The sequence below is a fragment of the Carassius gibelio genome, chromosome A19, assembly GCF_023724105.1.
Source record: "Carassius gibelio isolate Cgi1373 ecotype wild population from Czech Republic chromosome A19, carGib1.2-hapl.c, whole genome shotgun sequence".
Classification (NCBI taxonomy): Eukaryota; Metazoa; Chordata; class Actinopteri; order Cypriniformes; family Cyprinidae; genus Carassius; species Carassius gibelio.
Window position 1 is genome coordinate 9814499 of NC_068389.1, and position 13142 is coordinate 9827640.

General features: G+C 41.9%; 2 protein-coding genes across 4 annotated transcripts; one reads left to right on the forward strand and one right to left on the reverse strand.

The window, feature by feature from the left end:
- The first annotated feature begins 173 nt into the window (after positions 1-173).
- LOC127935516 (protein disulfide-isomerase A3-like) lies at positions 174-7806 on the forward strand. Its single transcript, XM_052533449.1, has 13 exons — positions 174-457; positions 822-900; positions 1997-2114; positions 2208-2315; positions 2506-2635; positions 5654-5767; positions 5844-5969; positions 6047-6229; positions 6629-6737; positions 6845-6973; positions 7055-7134; positions 7227-7284; positions 7397-7806. The coding sequence occupies exons 1-13, from the start codon at positions 297-299 to the stop codon at positions 7484-7486; spliced, it is 1485 nt and encodes a 494-aa protein (XP_052389409.1). The 5' UTR covers positions 174-296; the 3' UTR covers positions 7487-7806.
- Positions 7286-12708, reverse strand: LOC127935519 (casein kinase II subunit beta). Of its 3 annotated transcripts, none has more exons than XM_052533455.1 (8): positions 12593-12708; positions 11970-12050; positions 11431-11533; positions 10326-10441; positions 10163-10238; positions 9016-9205; positions 8808-8916; positions 7286-7459 (listed from the first exon to the last, which is right to left on the reverse strand). In XM_052533455.1, exons 2-7 carry the CDS (start codon positions 12039-12041, stop codon positions 8826-8828), a joined length of 648 nt encoding a protein of 215 aa, XP_052389415.1. In that variant the 5' UTR covers positions 12042-12050; positions 12593-12708; the 3' UTR covers positions 7286-7459; positions 8808-8825. The 3 variants fall into 3 exon arrangements, with proteins under 3 accessions (XP_052389415.1, XP_052389414.1, XP_052389413.1); XM_052533454.1 differs by lacking the exon at positions 7286-7459 and adding an exon at positions 7879-7923; XM_052533453.1 differs by lacking the exon at positions 7286-7459 and having other exon boundaries at positions 7879-8916; positions 12593-12707.
- Positions 12709-13142: the final 434 nt, after the last annotated feature.

Sequence of the window (13142 nt, forward strand, 5' to 3'; positions counted from 1 at the left end):
GAATATCAAATAAATTATTTAATTGTTTAATAAGAACAAGAGCGTTTTCTGACTGTAATTGTGCAATAAACAATCTCCCAGGAGGATCTCTGATTGACAGAGAAAGTCACCAATGAGCCTTTTACATCTCATCAGCTGTAGAATTACGAACCAATCATCGCTTGTTTCAGTGACACGTTGTGTTTTCATCCCGCCCCTCGCACATATACTAAACCGGCGGAAACCTCCCGGGTATGTGCGCTTTTGTTTTCGTTTAGTATTGGTTTCTTAGGAGGTTATTCTCTCGTCCTGCCTCGATGGATAACTTTATGTTGCGCGGTGTTTTATGTGTGTCAGCTCTGTGTGTGTTGAGCTCGGCAGTGCGTGGACGCAATGATGTGCTCGAGCTCAAAGACGAAGATTTCGAGTACATCGCGCCCGAGCACGAGACCCTGCTGGTGAAGTTTTATGCCCCATGGTGAGAGAATAATGATTCATTTGCACATACAGATATGCAGTTAAAAACTGTTTGGTGTAAAATAATATAGAGAATGTCTCCAAGCGTTTGCACTCAGTGCAGGTGCTGCTGTGTGATGGAGGGAGCTGTCCATGGTACCTCAATATACAGCTGACTGTGCGACGCAAACACGGTCTTCATGACAACCTTTGTTCATTTGTATAAAGCATTGTAAGGGTTTAAGAAAAACATGAGTGCTGGGATTAGTAAAAATCGTTTTATTCATTGCCATATCACAAGTTAAGCGTTATTCTTCGTCGTCGTCGTCGTTTATTCCAACATTCCTGGAGTTCTTGATAGTTTTGCTGCTCTGTTTTCTTCTCAGGTGTGGTCATTGTAAGAAACTTGCTCCTGAGTTTGAAACTGCAGCTACACGACTAAAGGGAACAGTAACTTTATCCAAGGTCAGTAATTTACAGAAGACTGCAATTGAAGATATATTGACAGTGTGAAATGCTAAAAGTTAACACATACAGTAATGTCAATGTTGTGAACCACAACAGTTTGCATGGATGCTCTTACAATAAAAGTCAATGGGCAAGGCATTGCATTAGGATAAATAGGTAACACTTTACAATAAGGTGTCATTTGTTAACATTAGTTAATGTATTAACTAACAATGAACAATGCATTTCAGTATTTATTCATCTTTGATAATGTTAGTTAATAAAAATAGTTATACATTGTTTGTTCGTGTTAATTCACACTGCATTGAAATTAACTTTAACGAAGATCAATAAATGCTGTGGAAGTATTGTTCATGCACTCACTATTTAGACATTCAATATAGTCACAAACACTGTGATATTTTAATTTTTTACCTTATTTAGTTATTTGAGTATGCAGATTATTTGAGTCTTTCCACATCTGTCATTAATCATGACCATATAGGGTGGTAACTTTTATGTGGAATGTGCAGATACCAGAAAAAGCAACAGCTAATTACACAAGTTCATCTTTCTGAGGATTCAAGATAAATATACTGAGAAAATCACCTTTGAAGTTGTCCAAAAGTTCTTAGCAATGCATATAACTAATCAAAAATTAAGTTTTGTTACATTTACGGTAGGACATTTACAAAATATCTTCATGGAACATGACCTTTACTTAATGTCCTAATGATTTTTGGCATACAAGAAAAATAAAAAAAATTTTTTTTTGCTATTACTAAAAATATACCCCAGTGACTTGAGACTGGTTTTGTGTGGGGTCACATACATGAAAGAAAAATGCAAGTTTCACATTTCTGCTTTTTAACCTTCTATCAGTGTTACTTTAATATTATTATTGAGATATAGTTTTTATTCATGGTTTAAATGTTTTTATTTCCCTTTTTCCTTTAATTATTCCTGTGGTAATTTGATCATGTTGATAGTTTTGAACCTGTAATATTCCTTTAATGGAAACTCATCTTAGAGTTCAATGTATAGAAACCTCACGTGTTATAGTAATGTTAATAGGGGATTCAGTTGAGATTGATGTGTGACAGTCTTTGTTCAGGTGGACTGTACTGCTAATACAGAGACATGTAAGCGCTATGGGGTCACTGGATACCCAACACTCAAAATATTAAGGAACGGACAGGAATCATCATCATATGATGGCCCACGCTCAGCTGGTATGTTACAGTGCCATTTTTAATGATGTATGCCATAAATACAATAACTGATTTGCTGGTGATGTCATTGTGGGTATATCATTTTCCAAACAGATGGAATCGTGAACTATATGAAGAAACAGGCCGGGCCTGATTCTGTGCCTCTGCATAGTGAGCATGACCTGGAGAACTTCATCAACAACTTTGATGCCAGCATAGTTGGTAAGTGCTCTAGTTGGCTCTAAACCTTGTTTGTTATTCATTCTGTAGATTTACAATATCTAATGAAGATTAATGAATATGCAGTAAAACATAATAAATGCAGTAAAGATGGTTGGATAGAATATAGGTAGATAGTGCATATATTTTATTACTAATGTCTTGTATTTCCTTTCGTCTGTCCATATCTAAGGATTCTTCTCAGGAACTGACAGTTCTCAACTCTCTGAGTTTCTCAAAGGAGCAAGTTTAATGAGGGAGAGTTTCCGTTTTGCCCACACCACGGACCTGGAGCTCGGAAAGAAATATGAGGTCAAATTTGAGTAAGCAAGGGGTGGGAATTCAACCTTTATGAGCATAAGAGAAAACTTAAAAACATTCTTAGTGTGCATTAAAGATGTCATTTGATGCTGCTAAAAAGAAAATTATTTGGTGTAATGAAATGTTTATGGTAAGGTTAAAAAAAAAAAAAAACATAATTTTCCACATACTGTACACTATTGTTCCTCCTCTATGATAAACCTTCTGAAATGCGTTGATTTTTTTTTTTAGACACTCATCGGTCTGAAAAGTGAGGTGTGCTCTGATTGGACAGCTACCCATTGCATTGTAATTGGCCGAATACCTCAAGCATGTGACAGAAATGTTTTGCCGCTTAACATATTGTGATCCCTTGTCTGGCTGGAGCGATGGGAAATAAACATAAAACCCATTATCAAAATGATTTCTAGTCTCCTCTTTTGGAAGGCCAAACAAAGTAGTTTCGCTTTCTCAATTAAACCGCATCACACACCGTGGCCTTGAGTGAGCGGAGGCAGGCTTCAGTGAGCGGAGGCTGGAGGCTTAGAGTGAGCGGAGGTGGGAGGCTTTGAGTGAGCAGAGGCCAGCTTGAGTGAGTGGAGGCTTCAAGTGAGCGGAGGCTTCTAGTGAGCGGAGGCTTGTAGTGAGCAGAGGCTTAGAGTGGAGGTTTAGGGTGACCGGAGACCAGCTTGAGTGAGCGGAGGCTTCGAGTGAGTGGAGGCCAGCTTGAGTGAGCGGAGGCTTAGAGTGGAGGTTTAGGGTGACCGGAGACCAGCTTGAGTGAGCGGAGGCTTCGAGTGAGCGGAGGCCAGCTTGAGTGAGCGGAGGCTCAGAGTGGAGGTTTAGAGTGACCGGAGACCAGCTTGAGTGAGCGGAGGCTTCGAGTGAGCGGAGGCCAGCTTGAGTGAGCGGAGGCTTAGAGTGGAGGTTTAGAGTGACCGGAGACCAGCTTGAGTGAGCGGAGGCTTTGAGTGAGTGGAGGCCAGCTTGAGTGAGCGGAGGCTTCGAGTGAGTGGAGGCCAGCTTGAATGAGCGGAGACTTAGAGTGGAGGTTTAGAGTGACCGGAGACCAGCTTGAGTGAGCGGAGGCTTAGAGTGGAGGTTTAGAGTGACCGGAGACCAGCTTGAGTGAGCGGAGGCTTCGAGTGAGTGGAGGCCAGCTTGAATGAGCGGAGGCTTAGAGTGGAGGTTTAGAGTGACCGGAGACCAGCTTGAGTGAGCGGAGGCCAGCTTGAGTGAGCGGAGGCTTAGAGTGGAGGTTTAGAGTGACCGGAGACCAGCTTGAGTGAGCGGAGGCCAGCTTGAGTGAGCGGAGGCTTAGAGTGTAGGTTGAGTGAGCGGAGGCCAGCTTGAGTGAGCGGAGGCTTAGAGTGGAGGTTGAGTGACCGGAGGCCAGCTTGAGTGAGCGGAGGCCAGCTTGAGTGAGCGGAGGCTTAGAGTGGAGGTTGAGTGACCGGAGGCCAGCTTGAGTGAGCGGAGGCCAGCTTGAGTGAGCGGAGGTTTAGAGTGACCGGAGACCAGCTTGAGTGAGCGGAGGCTTCGAGTGAGCAGAGGCCAGCTTGAGTGAGCGGAGGCTTAGAGTGAGTGGAGGCCAGCTTGAGTGAGCGGAGGCTTAGAGTGGAGGTTGAGTGAGCGGAGGCCAGCTTGAGTGAGCGGAGGCTCAGAGTGGAGGTTTAGAGTGACCGGAGACCAGCTTGAGTGAGCGGAGGCTTCGAGTGAGCGGAGGCCAGCTTGAGTGAGCGGAGGCTTAGAGTGGAGGTTTAGAGTGACCGGAGACCAGCTTGAGTGAGCGGAGGCTTTGAGTGAGTGGAGGCCAGCTTGAGTGAGCGGAGGCTTCGAGTGAGTGGAGGCCAGCTTGAATGAGCGGAGACTTAGAGTGGAGGTTTAGAGTGACCGGAGACCAGCTTGAGTGAGCGGAGGCTTAGAGTGGAGGTTTAGAGTGACCGGAGACCAGCTTGAGTGAGCGGAGGCTTCGAGTGAGTGGAGGCCAGCTTGAATGAGCGGAGGCTTAGAGTGGAGGTTTAGAGTGACCGGAGACCAGCTTGAGTGAGCGGAGGCCAGCTTGAGTGAGCGGAGGCTTAGAGTGGAGGTTTAGAGTGACCGGAGACCAGCTTGAGTGAGCGGAGGCCAGCTTGAGTGAGCGGAGGCTTAGAGTGTAGGTTGAGTGAGCGGAGGCCAGCTTGAGTGAGCGGAGGCTTAGAGTGGAGGTTGAGTGACCGGAGGCCAGCTTGAGTGAGCGGAGGCTTAGAGTGGAGGTTGAGTGACCGGAGGCCAGCTTGAGTGAGCGGAGGCCAGCTTGAGTGAGCGGAGGTTTAGAGTGACCGGAGACCAGCTTGAGTGAGCGGAGGCTTCGAGTGAGCAGAGGCCAGCTTGAGTGAGCGGAGGCTTAGAGTAGAGGTTTAGAGTGACCGGAGACCAGCTTGAGGGAGCGGAGGCTTCGAGTGAGTGGAGGCTTAGAGTGTACACAGAGCTGAGGCTTTGAGTGAGCAGAGGCTTAGAGTGACTGGAGGCCAGCTTGAGTGAGCAGAGTTGGGAGGCTTAAAGTGAGTGGAGGCGGGAGGCTTAGTGAGCAGAGGGCTGAGGCCTTGAGTGAGCCGAGGCGGGAGGCTTAGTGAGCACGGAGGCCGGAGGCCTAGAGTGAGCAGAGGGCTGAGGCCTTGAGTGAGAGGAAACCAGCATGAGTGAGCAGAGGCCGTAGGCTTAGAGTGAGTGGAGGGCTGAGGCCTTGAGTGAGAGGAGGCCAGATTGAGTGAGTGGAGGCCTAGAGTGACCAGAGGGCTGAAGCCTTGAGGGAGTGTATGCCGGCTTGAGCGAGCGGAGGCCGGCTTGAGTGAGTGTATGCCGGATTGAGTGAGTAGAGGGCTGAGGCCTTGAGTGAGCGGAGGCCAGCTTGAGTGAGCAGAAGCCGGCAGTTTTGTTCACTTTGGTACCATAAACAATTTTGGTACTTTGTCTGGTGGCCACTTGATGTCCAGATTAAAATCGAATTCCTGGAGCAAAACCAGTTGAGAACCAAAAATGTGTTAACCCTTTCCCTGCAGGTCTGTGCTTCTGTTCCGACCCCCCAGACTGAGCAGTAAATTTGAGGAGAGTGTGGTTCACCACACAGGACCCCTGTCCATCACAGACCTGCGCCGCTTCATCAGAGACAACATGTGAGCCCACACTGACACAACACACACCCTCACATCACACACAGCACATGCTGAGATCATTGCTTTTGCTCTGTAGTTTTGGACTCTGTCCTCACCTGACCAAAGAGAACAAGGATTCATTGAGGAAGAGGGATTTACTGACGGCCTACTATGACTTAGATTATCTTCGCAATCCCAAAGGCTCCAACTATTGGAGAAACAGGTGAGTCTTTTATAGTAAATATATTTGCTCACTTATTTTAGTCATTTAGTACTTACCTCTGTCCCAATTGCATTTAGAGTGTTGAAGGTGGCATCTAAGTTCAGTTCTCAGGCTCTGCTGTATTCTGTGGCAAACCGTAATGACTTTCTGGAGGAGCTGGAGGATGAGTTCGGTCTGGGGGCATTGGACACTACTGAGCTGCCGTTTGTCACCATCAGGACAAGAACAGGAAACAAATACACCATGCGAGAGGAGTTCACGTGAGTACAACTTTGTACAAACGCTTCATTATGTGAGGATCCTGTTTGCAGAATTTGAAGGAAGAGATTAAACATGATTTGATATTATAAATGATTATCTTAACTAATTAGGACATCTAGAGAAAAGTTATTATAAATTGTAGTCATATTTCACATTATTGCTGTTTTCACTGTGTTTTTGATCCAATAAATTCAGGCTTGCTTAGTATAGAAACTTTCTTCAAAAATATTTTACAAAATCGTACTGACCCCAAACTTTTGAACGGTAGTGTTCAACACATTAGTAAGATTATCATTATATTGTTTGAATATAGTACTAGCTGTGTCCCATGATGTACATCAACAAACTAAATGCTTAAATCATGTCTGGTTTTAATTGTAAATATGGTCCCTCCTCAGACGAGATGGCAAGTCTTTAGAGAATTTTCTAGAAGACTATTTTGCTGGGCGACTGAAGCGTTACGTCAAATCAGAGCCTGTGCCAGCCAAAAACAATGCAGCCGTCAAGGTTAGTGAGACACGCGTGTTTAATGTGCTCTATTGTTTCATTCGGTCTTCATTCAGATACCAACAGTCTGGTATCAAGCGTTAACACAAGTCGATGTCTGCGGTCAGGTGGTTGTGGCAGATACATTTGAAGAGATCGTCAATGACCCAGAGAAAGACGTGCTTATTGAGTTTTATGCTCCGTGGTGTGGCCACTGTAAAGAACTGGAGCCCAAATATAAAGAGCTTGGAGAACAGGTGAGTTTACAAGACATCAGTGTGTCTTCATCTCTGTCTGAATCACTTCTCATTATGTTTTTCTGATTTCTGTCATCTCAGTTATACAGTGATCCCAATATTGTAATCGCCAAGATGGATGCAACTGCCAATGACGTCCCACAGGGCTATGACGTGCAAGGGTATGTACCGTATTCACATCTTATCATCACTTATCAAATGCATTATATTCTTTGTAGCTAGCAATTATTGCCTTTTCGTTATTCTTTTGCAGATTTCCTACGATCTACTTTGCAGCTGCTGGCCGGAAAGATGAGCCAAAACGATATGAGGTATTGTTGATTTCCACGATGGCCATGCTTGCTATATCATCTGTCATGTTCAAACTATATATATTTGTCATTTTCTATATTCAGTCTTTGAATTTTGGTTGTTTTCTGTCAGGGAGCCCGTGAAGTGAAGGATTTCATCAACTTCCTGAAGCTCGAGGCATCCAAACCTCTTGTTCTAAATGGAGTCAAAGAGGAGCTGTAATCATTAAAGGGAAAATTGGTGTTTGTTGGGGAACACTGTTCAGGAAGACAGGAACAGTTGAGCCATACAGATCACATCAAATACATTGGCAATAATCAGTAAAATAAAACCAGTTGTATAGCACGTAAGGATCTAATGTTTATATTGTCCATGTGATAGAAAAAGTGCAGATTGCTGCTTATGTTGAAAAGCCATTTTTGTTGTTTAATCATTTTGTTCTTTGTTGCAGTTTGATTTTTTTTGTGTGTGTGTGTTAATTTTGTTTGACATTTAAATGAAGCTCTCTGTTCAGTAAGCACTACTCACTGATGAGCAGAAAATGCTTGTTTTATATTTTTCAATAGTAAACACGCACATACACACCTCAGAGACATGTAGGATTCTCAAACAACTTAAGAAAAAACATTTATTAATTCTGAACCCTGGTTCCTCAACAGCTGTAAAGAAGAAAAAAACAACACTCAACATTTAAAAAGAAAAAACTTCAAATGCATTCAAACTTATGATTTAGATATTCTATTCTTGCGCCTCTCTACCAGAAGAAATACTTTAAACGAGAAGGAAAAACCTGGGCCCATACCAAACATAAAAAAAGACATCCTAATTGTGGGTCTGTGGTAAACCTAGTAAAATCTCTCTGAAGTAATCTTGACACCAGAGGAACTGAGCAGGTTAGTGTCATTCTGACAAAGAGTGCAGGACTGATGATTGAGACAAAACACTGGTCTACTTGAGACAGAGACAGTTTCCTGATCTTCCCATTTCTGGTCTTTTCTAATACATGCACTGAAAGCTTGGCAGTCTGTCAACAAAGAAAAGTCGTAGACGATCCCAGCTTACTCTGAGCTTAAAACAAATCCAAAATATACTGCCTTTTTCATGCAACAGCCTTTTTAAGGAAAGCCAAATATCTGGTTGTACAAAGGAGGGCACTGAATGACGATATCTCTGAGCTTTAAACGATCGATGAACCACACTTTAATATTCAACCATACATCACGTTATGAACTGATAAGATGTCAATTCATGACGCTCTTGTATGTGAACGTTACTTAAGCTTAGCGAACTAAAACAAACAGGACCAGAGAGTGAGCAGAGCCATCCTACAGGTATCTATCTTTAATTATAACTTCATTTTCTATGTGGAGGTTAGATTGGAACATCCCGTTTTCTGTACAGTGTTTCAGAGGTAAGGTTTTTGTTTCTCCACAGAGTGTTTTATAGTCTCACTCTTTCCGTATTTAAACTTTAGTCTTGGTCGAATCTAAAATTGTTGGAGAAGAGTGAGGCTAGGCTGATGGACACACGACACACAACCCACCCCGCCCTGCCCTGGTTCTTAGCGGATGGCTTTGACGGGACTCTTGAAACTGGAGGCTGCCTGCAGCTGTAGCTGGTAAGCCATTGGGTGAATCTTGAAACCATAAAGCCTGGAAGAGGAGAATGACAGTGCTGAGAAACTGGATGATTTTAGAGAAAATCCATTTATACAGAGCCGCAGGTGAACGCCATATAAAAGAAGGACAAACCTGGGCACAAATTGGTTGGCAGGCCTCTTTGGCCGGTACTCAGGATGCACCATGAAGAGCATGTGGGGGAAGCCAGTGCCAAAATAGGCTCCATCAGTGTGATGGTGCCTGGATGACTTGGGTGTGTACACATCCATACACTTAGGGCAGTAGAGCTTCACCATGGCCTCGCCAGGAATGTCAGAGAGCCCTAGAGGAAAAAAAAACAGACACTAGACTTACCTACTAAAACTGACACTGAGCTCATGTGATCCCTCGCCTGCACACAGACCTGCTCTACCAACATTATTTAGAGCTCTTCATCTCTTTTTAGAGCCCTTTATCTCATTTAAAGTCAAGATGAAACCAAATGTGTCCCAGTTAAGAAACTTGAGATATCAATGAGAATTTTAAAGGAAAAAAAAAAAAGTATGTTGACTATAGATTTTATCCACTGGGAAATGACTGGATTATTATAGTAGCAGCTGTTATTTAATAAATATGAAGCATTTTTACACTTTGTAATTCCCATTTTTATTAAAGGGATAGTTCACCCGAAAATGGTCAAGTACTCACCTTCATGTTGTTCCAGAATTTTATGATTTTTTTTCCCCTCTGCTTAGTAAATAAACATTTGCTGGTCCCCACTGACTTCCAAAGTATGAGCAAGAAAAAAAAAATACAATGGAAGTCAATGGGGACAAGCAACTGTTTAGTTTCCCACATTCTTCAAAATGTCTATGTGTGTGTTCAGCAGAAGAAAGAAAATCATACAAGTTAGGAAAGACCTGAGGGTAAGTACATGACAGGATTTTCATTTTTGGGTGAATTATTCATTTAAGGTGTGCATCTTTTTTACACTGAGTGCATTTGCATGCACATTCTTAACTTGGTTTTGCTTTAGCTGACAGTGCATGTGCTCATTTATACACATTTTCCTTTATCAAGTTAGGTCATAAATAGCTTAAGCATAAACCAATTGTAACAGCTAGATTTTTGCTGTGTGCATGTTAACATGGTCACAGTCAACACGCCATCAGTTTATCAAATCATCAAATTCAGTCATAAGAACCGATTATCAACTGATACCAGAGAATTTCGCATTTTTGATTAAAGATTACAATAGCAAACATTATTTTTTTTGAAGACAAATAAATGGGACACCCACCAATAGGCAGCATTGGCTGATTCTCACAGTAAACACGAGGACAATAGCCAAAATCTCCCTGCTGGTACTTCTCCAACTGGAAGAGAAAACAAGCACATCATACGTATGAAGCTGAAAAATCAGTAATAACAGTCAATAAATAGATGACCCGGAGAAAACGTACCATCTGGGCAATGCCACGGTTAGTGAGGATATAGCGCGCATGTATCAGTCCATACAGCATCTCAGCAGCCTGCTCGATCAGGTCACTCTGGTTAGGGTTGTCCTCCAGCTCCTCATCTGACACACATACAAGAACATTATTACACAGCTAGGAAATCACACTGCTCACAGTTAAAACGAAACAAAAAATGCCATTGTCTTCCTATTTTGATTTCACGTTGACTTTAAAACGGGGAAATGCAGGTATGTTTTTAAGGTGTTGCACTTAAAAGCAAACGCATTCATGGTTTCTGGCAACATTGTTGACTTGACTGCACAGACACTATAGAAAGAGAACTGAACTGAGCTAGACGATGACGTTATGGAATCAGCTGAATGTTTTCTATTGTCCACTTACATTATCAGCCAACATTTTTCCTGTTTAACACTGTAAAGCTGCTTTGACACAACCTGTAATGTATAAAGCACTAGTCTATATAAATAAAGGTGACTTGACTTTATTTGCATCATTTTATTCATGCAAAATGTATTTTTGGGAATCATTTAGCTTTAGGAAGATAATGGCATATGTGCATACAATAAGGAGATGGCATTCGGCTGCTCCCTGGGAGGGAGATTCATGAGTTTGGTTAAAAGATCTTGCCTAGAACTAGTAATAAAACTAAAACTGGTTGCATGCACAGTCTAATGTGCAGAACCTTCAAGTCACAATGAAACAGAAGTAGCAACAGATCTGAAGGGTGAGACTTGGTTTTATGCACCAGTTGTAGATTGGATTTTGAGATGTGGCCGTTTTACTCCATAGCAGAAGCAGATTGATGGGGTTTAAGTGTGCTCAATTATTGGAGAAAGCTTGCATACGTCACCAGAAAGAAGACTGGCATTTTAAGGCATTCTGATTAAACATGACAAGTTCCAAACATTAAAAAATATATATTATAATAATAAGATATATATATATATATATATATATATAAAACGTGCACACACAAAAAAGAAGAAAAAAAGAAATTTCACTAAATGCTGCATCAAACACTTTAGTGCTTGTGTTATTAAAAAAAAAGAAGAATAAGAAAAAAAAAAAAAAAAAAAAAACGATCACTGACCAGGTTCCAGATCCAGGATCATGTCCAGGGCTTGTCTGTAATGGGGAACTTGCTCATTGAGTCCTGTAAGATTGAACTTGTCCTGAATGTAGTCCTCATCTACCTGTATGGACCAAAAAGAGATGTACCATATACCAACGTTAATTCAGACAACAGCACATCAATCTACTGTTCTCTACAATGATTACAATAACAACATTTGGATCATGACTCCTGCATCGATTCTAGCAAAACGTCAAATGATTCAGAGACAGCTTTCTATATAGAAAAGATTATGGCCTATAAATCAGTGACCCTCAAACTTAAATATAATAATCTCATGTTTCCCAGTTATACATTAAAGTGATAGTGGTAAAGGTGGTGTGTTTTGTCTTCATACATTTACACACAGTCTTACAAGTTCTGCTGTCATCTCAGGAGGGTGGTACACATCTCAACCCTAAAACTCATTTCTAAATGGTTAAGCATACACCGTAACACTGGCAGGCCACCCTTGTACAGTCACACAAAATATGAGATGATCAGAAACGAATACAGACCTCACAGAAGAACTCGTTCCCCCGTAGACCACAAAACCAAGAAATCCACGACACTTCCTCTGAGCTACTCATGTTGGGAAACTAGAAAAGAGGAGAGCAACATTAAATTATACAAAGACTACAGCCATCTGCTCCAAAACAGGTAGCAAAGAACAAAAATAATAAGAATCACAATGTTGCGCAAGTATGTTTCAGGTAACGGTTAAGTAACGTTACGTTTATTAAAATTGTATCGCATCTTACTGTTTTCGCGTAACGTAAACAATTGATTGGCCAGACGCACGCTAACAACCTACTGCTCACTTAAAACAGAGCCAATTAAACACTTATGAACAACTGCATATATGTGTGAGCAAAATCTAATACTCGTTTGTATCTTGAGAGATGCCAATGTTGTAGTTAAGCTTTTAAAAGATGAGTTTAGCATGCCGCTGCTAGCTAACGCTTATACGTAACGTTAGGCCGCAGCAAATTTACCGACTGTCTCTGAAATATGTCGACTGGAGAGAGTCCTCTTACATATGCAGATAACGAGTTCACAGAAGTAACCCAAATCTTCGCACATATCGAAAGTACAATATATATTATTTGACATCGTAGCGATAAAAGCGCTGTCGTGTTACCTCAAGGATCTCCCGGGGGTCGATGTTAGCCGCAGCGACACAACTGTACACTGATTGGAGGCTTCCGCTCTACGTACAGCACGTCACCACAAGGCACTTCCGCTCTATGCGGAGCTTGTTGGAATTGTAGTCTTTATAAACAGATGGTTCCCCCCCTTTCAGGTAGTGTTTTCGCTACTATCTGGGTTAGGATAGTGGAACCAGTTATTCATATAATATTATGTTCACGCAATAAAATATTGGGGTCATCGAATAATAACGAAAAAATAACATTTTGGATTTATGTTAAGATATGCAAAAATAATATGAATTCTACAACGCATGGCTGTATTTTCCCTTCTGTGACGCGTATGTGGGTCAATCTAAAACGATGTATTTAGCAATGGTCATAGCAGTAATTGTTGTAAAGTGTGATGACTTTAATATAGGTGTACATTTGTGTAGCTAAAACAAATCAATGAAATGATGGACATGGATTGTATGCATAAAATATTATTATTGTTATTATCTTAATGACACCGTGATGGTGAAATGAAGTCAAACCACAGAT

Bases quoted from the DNA above. Each gene is read 5' to 3' on its own strand.
- LOC127935519 (XM_052533455.1), bottom strand. From the start codon at position 12,041: ATGAGTAGCTCAGAGGAAGTGTCGTGGATTTCTTGGTTTTGTGGTCTA. The intron at 11,534-11,969 runs GTCTGTATTCGT...TGGTCCATACAG, and splicing joins GGAACGAGTTCTTCTGTGAG to GTAGATGAGGACTACATTCA. The intron at 9,206-10,162 runs GTGGGTGTCCCA...TTTTTCCTCTAG, and splicing joins TCAGCCAATGCTGCCTATTG to GGCTCTCTGACATTCCTGGC.
- LOC127935516 (XM_052533449.1), top strand. From the start codon at position 297: ATGGATAACTTTATGTTGCGCGGTGTTTTATGTGTGTCAGCTCTGTGT. The intron at 458-821 runs GTGAGAGAATAA...TTTTCTTCTCAG, and splicing joins GTGAAGTTTTATGCCCCATG to GTGTGGTCATTGTAAGAAAC. The intron at 5,768-5,843 runs GTGAGCCCACAC...TTTGCTCTGTAG, and splicing joins CGCTTCATCAGAGACAACAT to TTTTGGACTCTGTCCTCACC.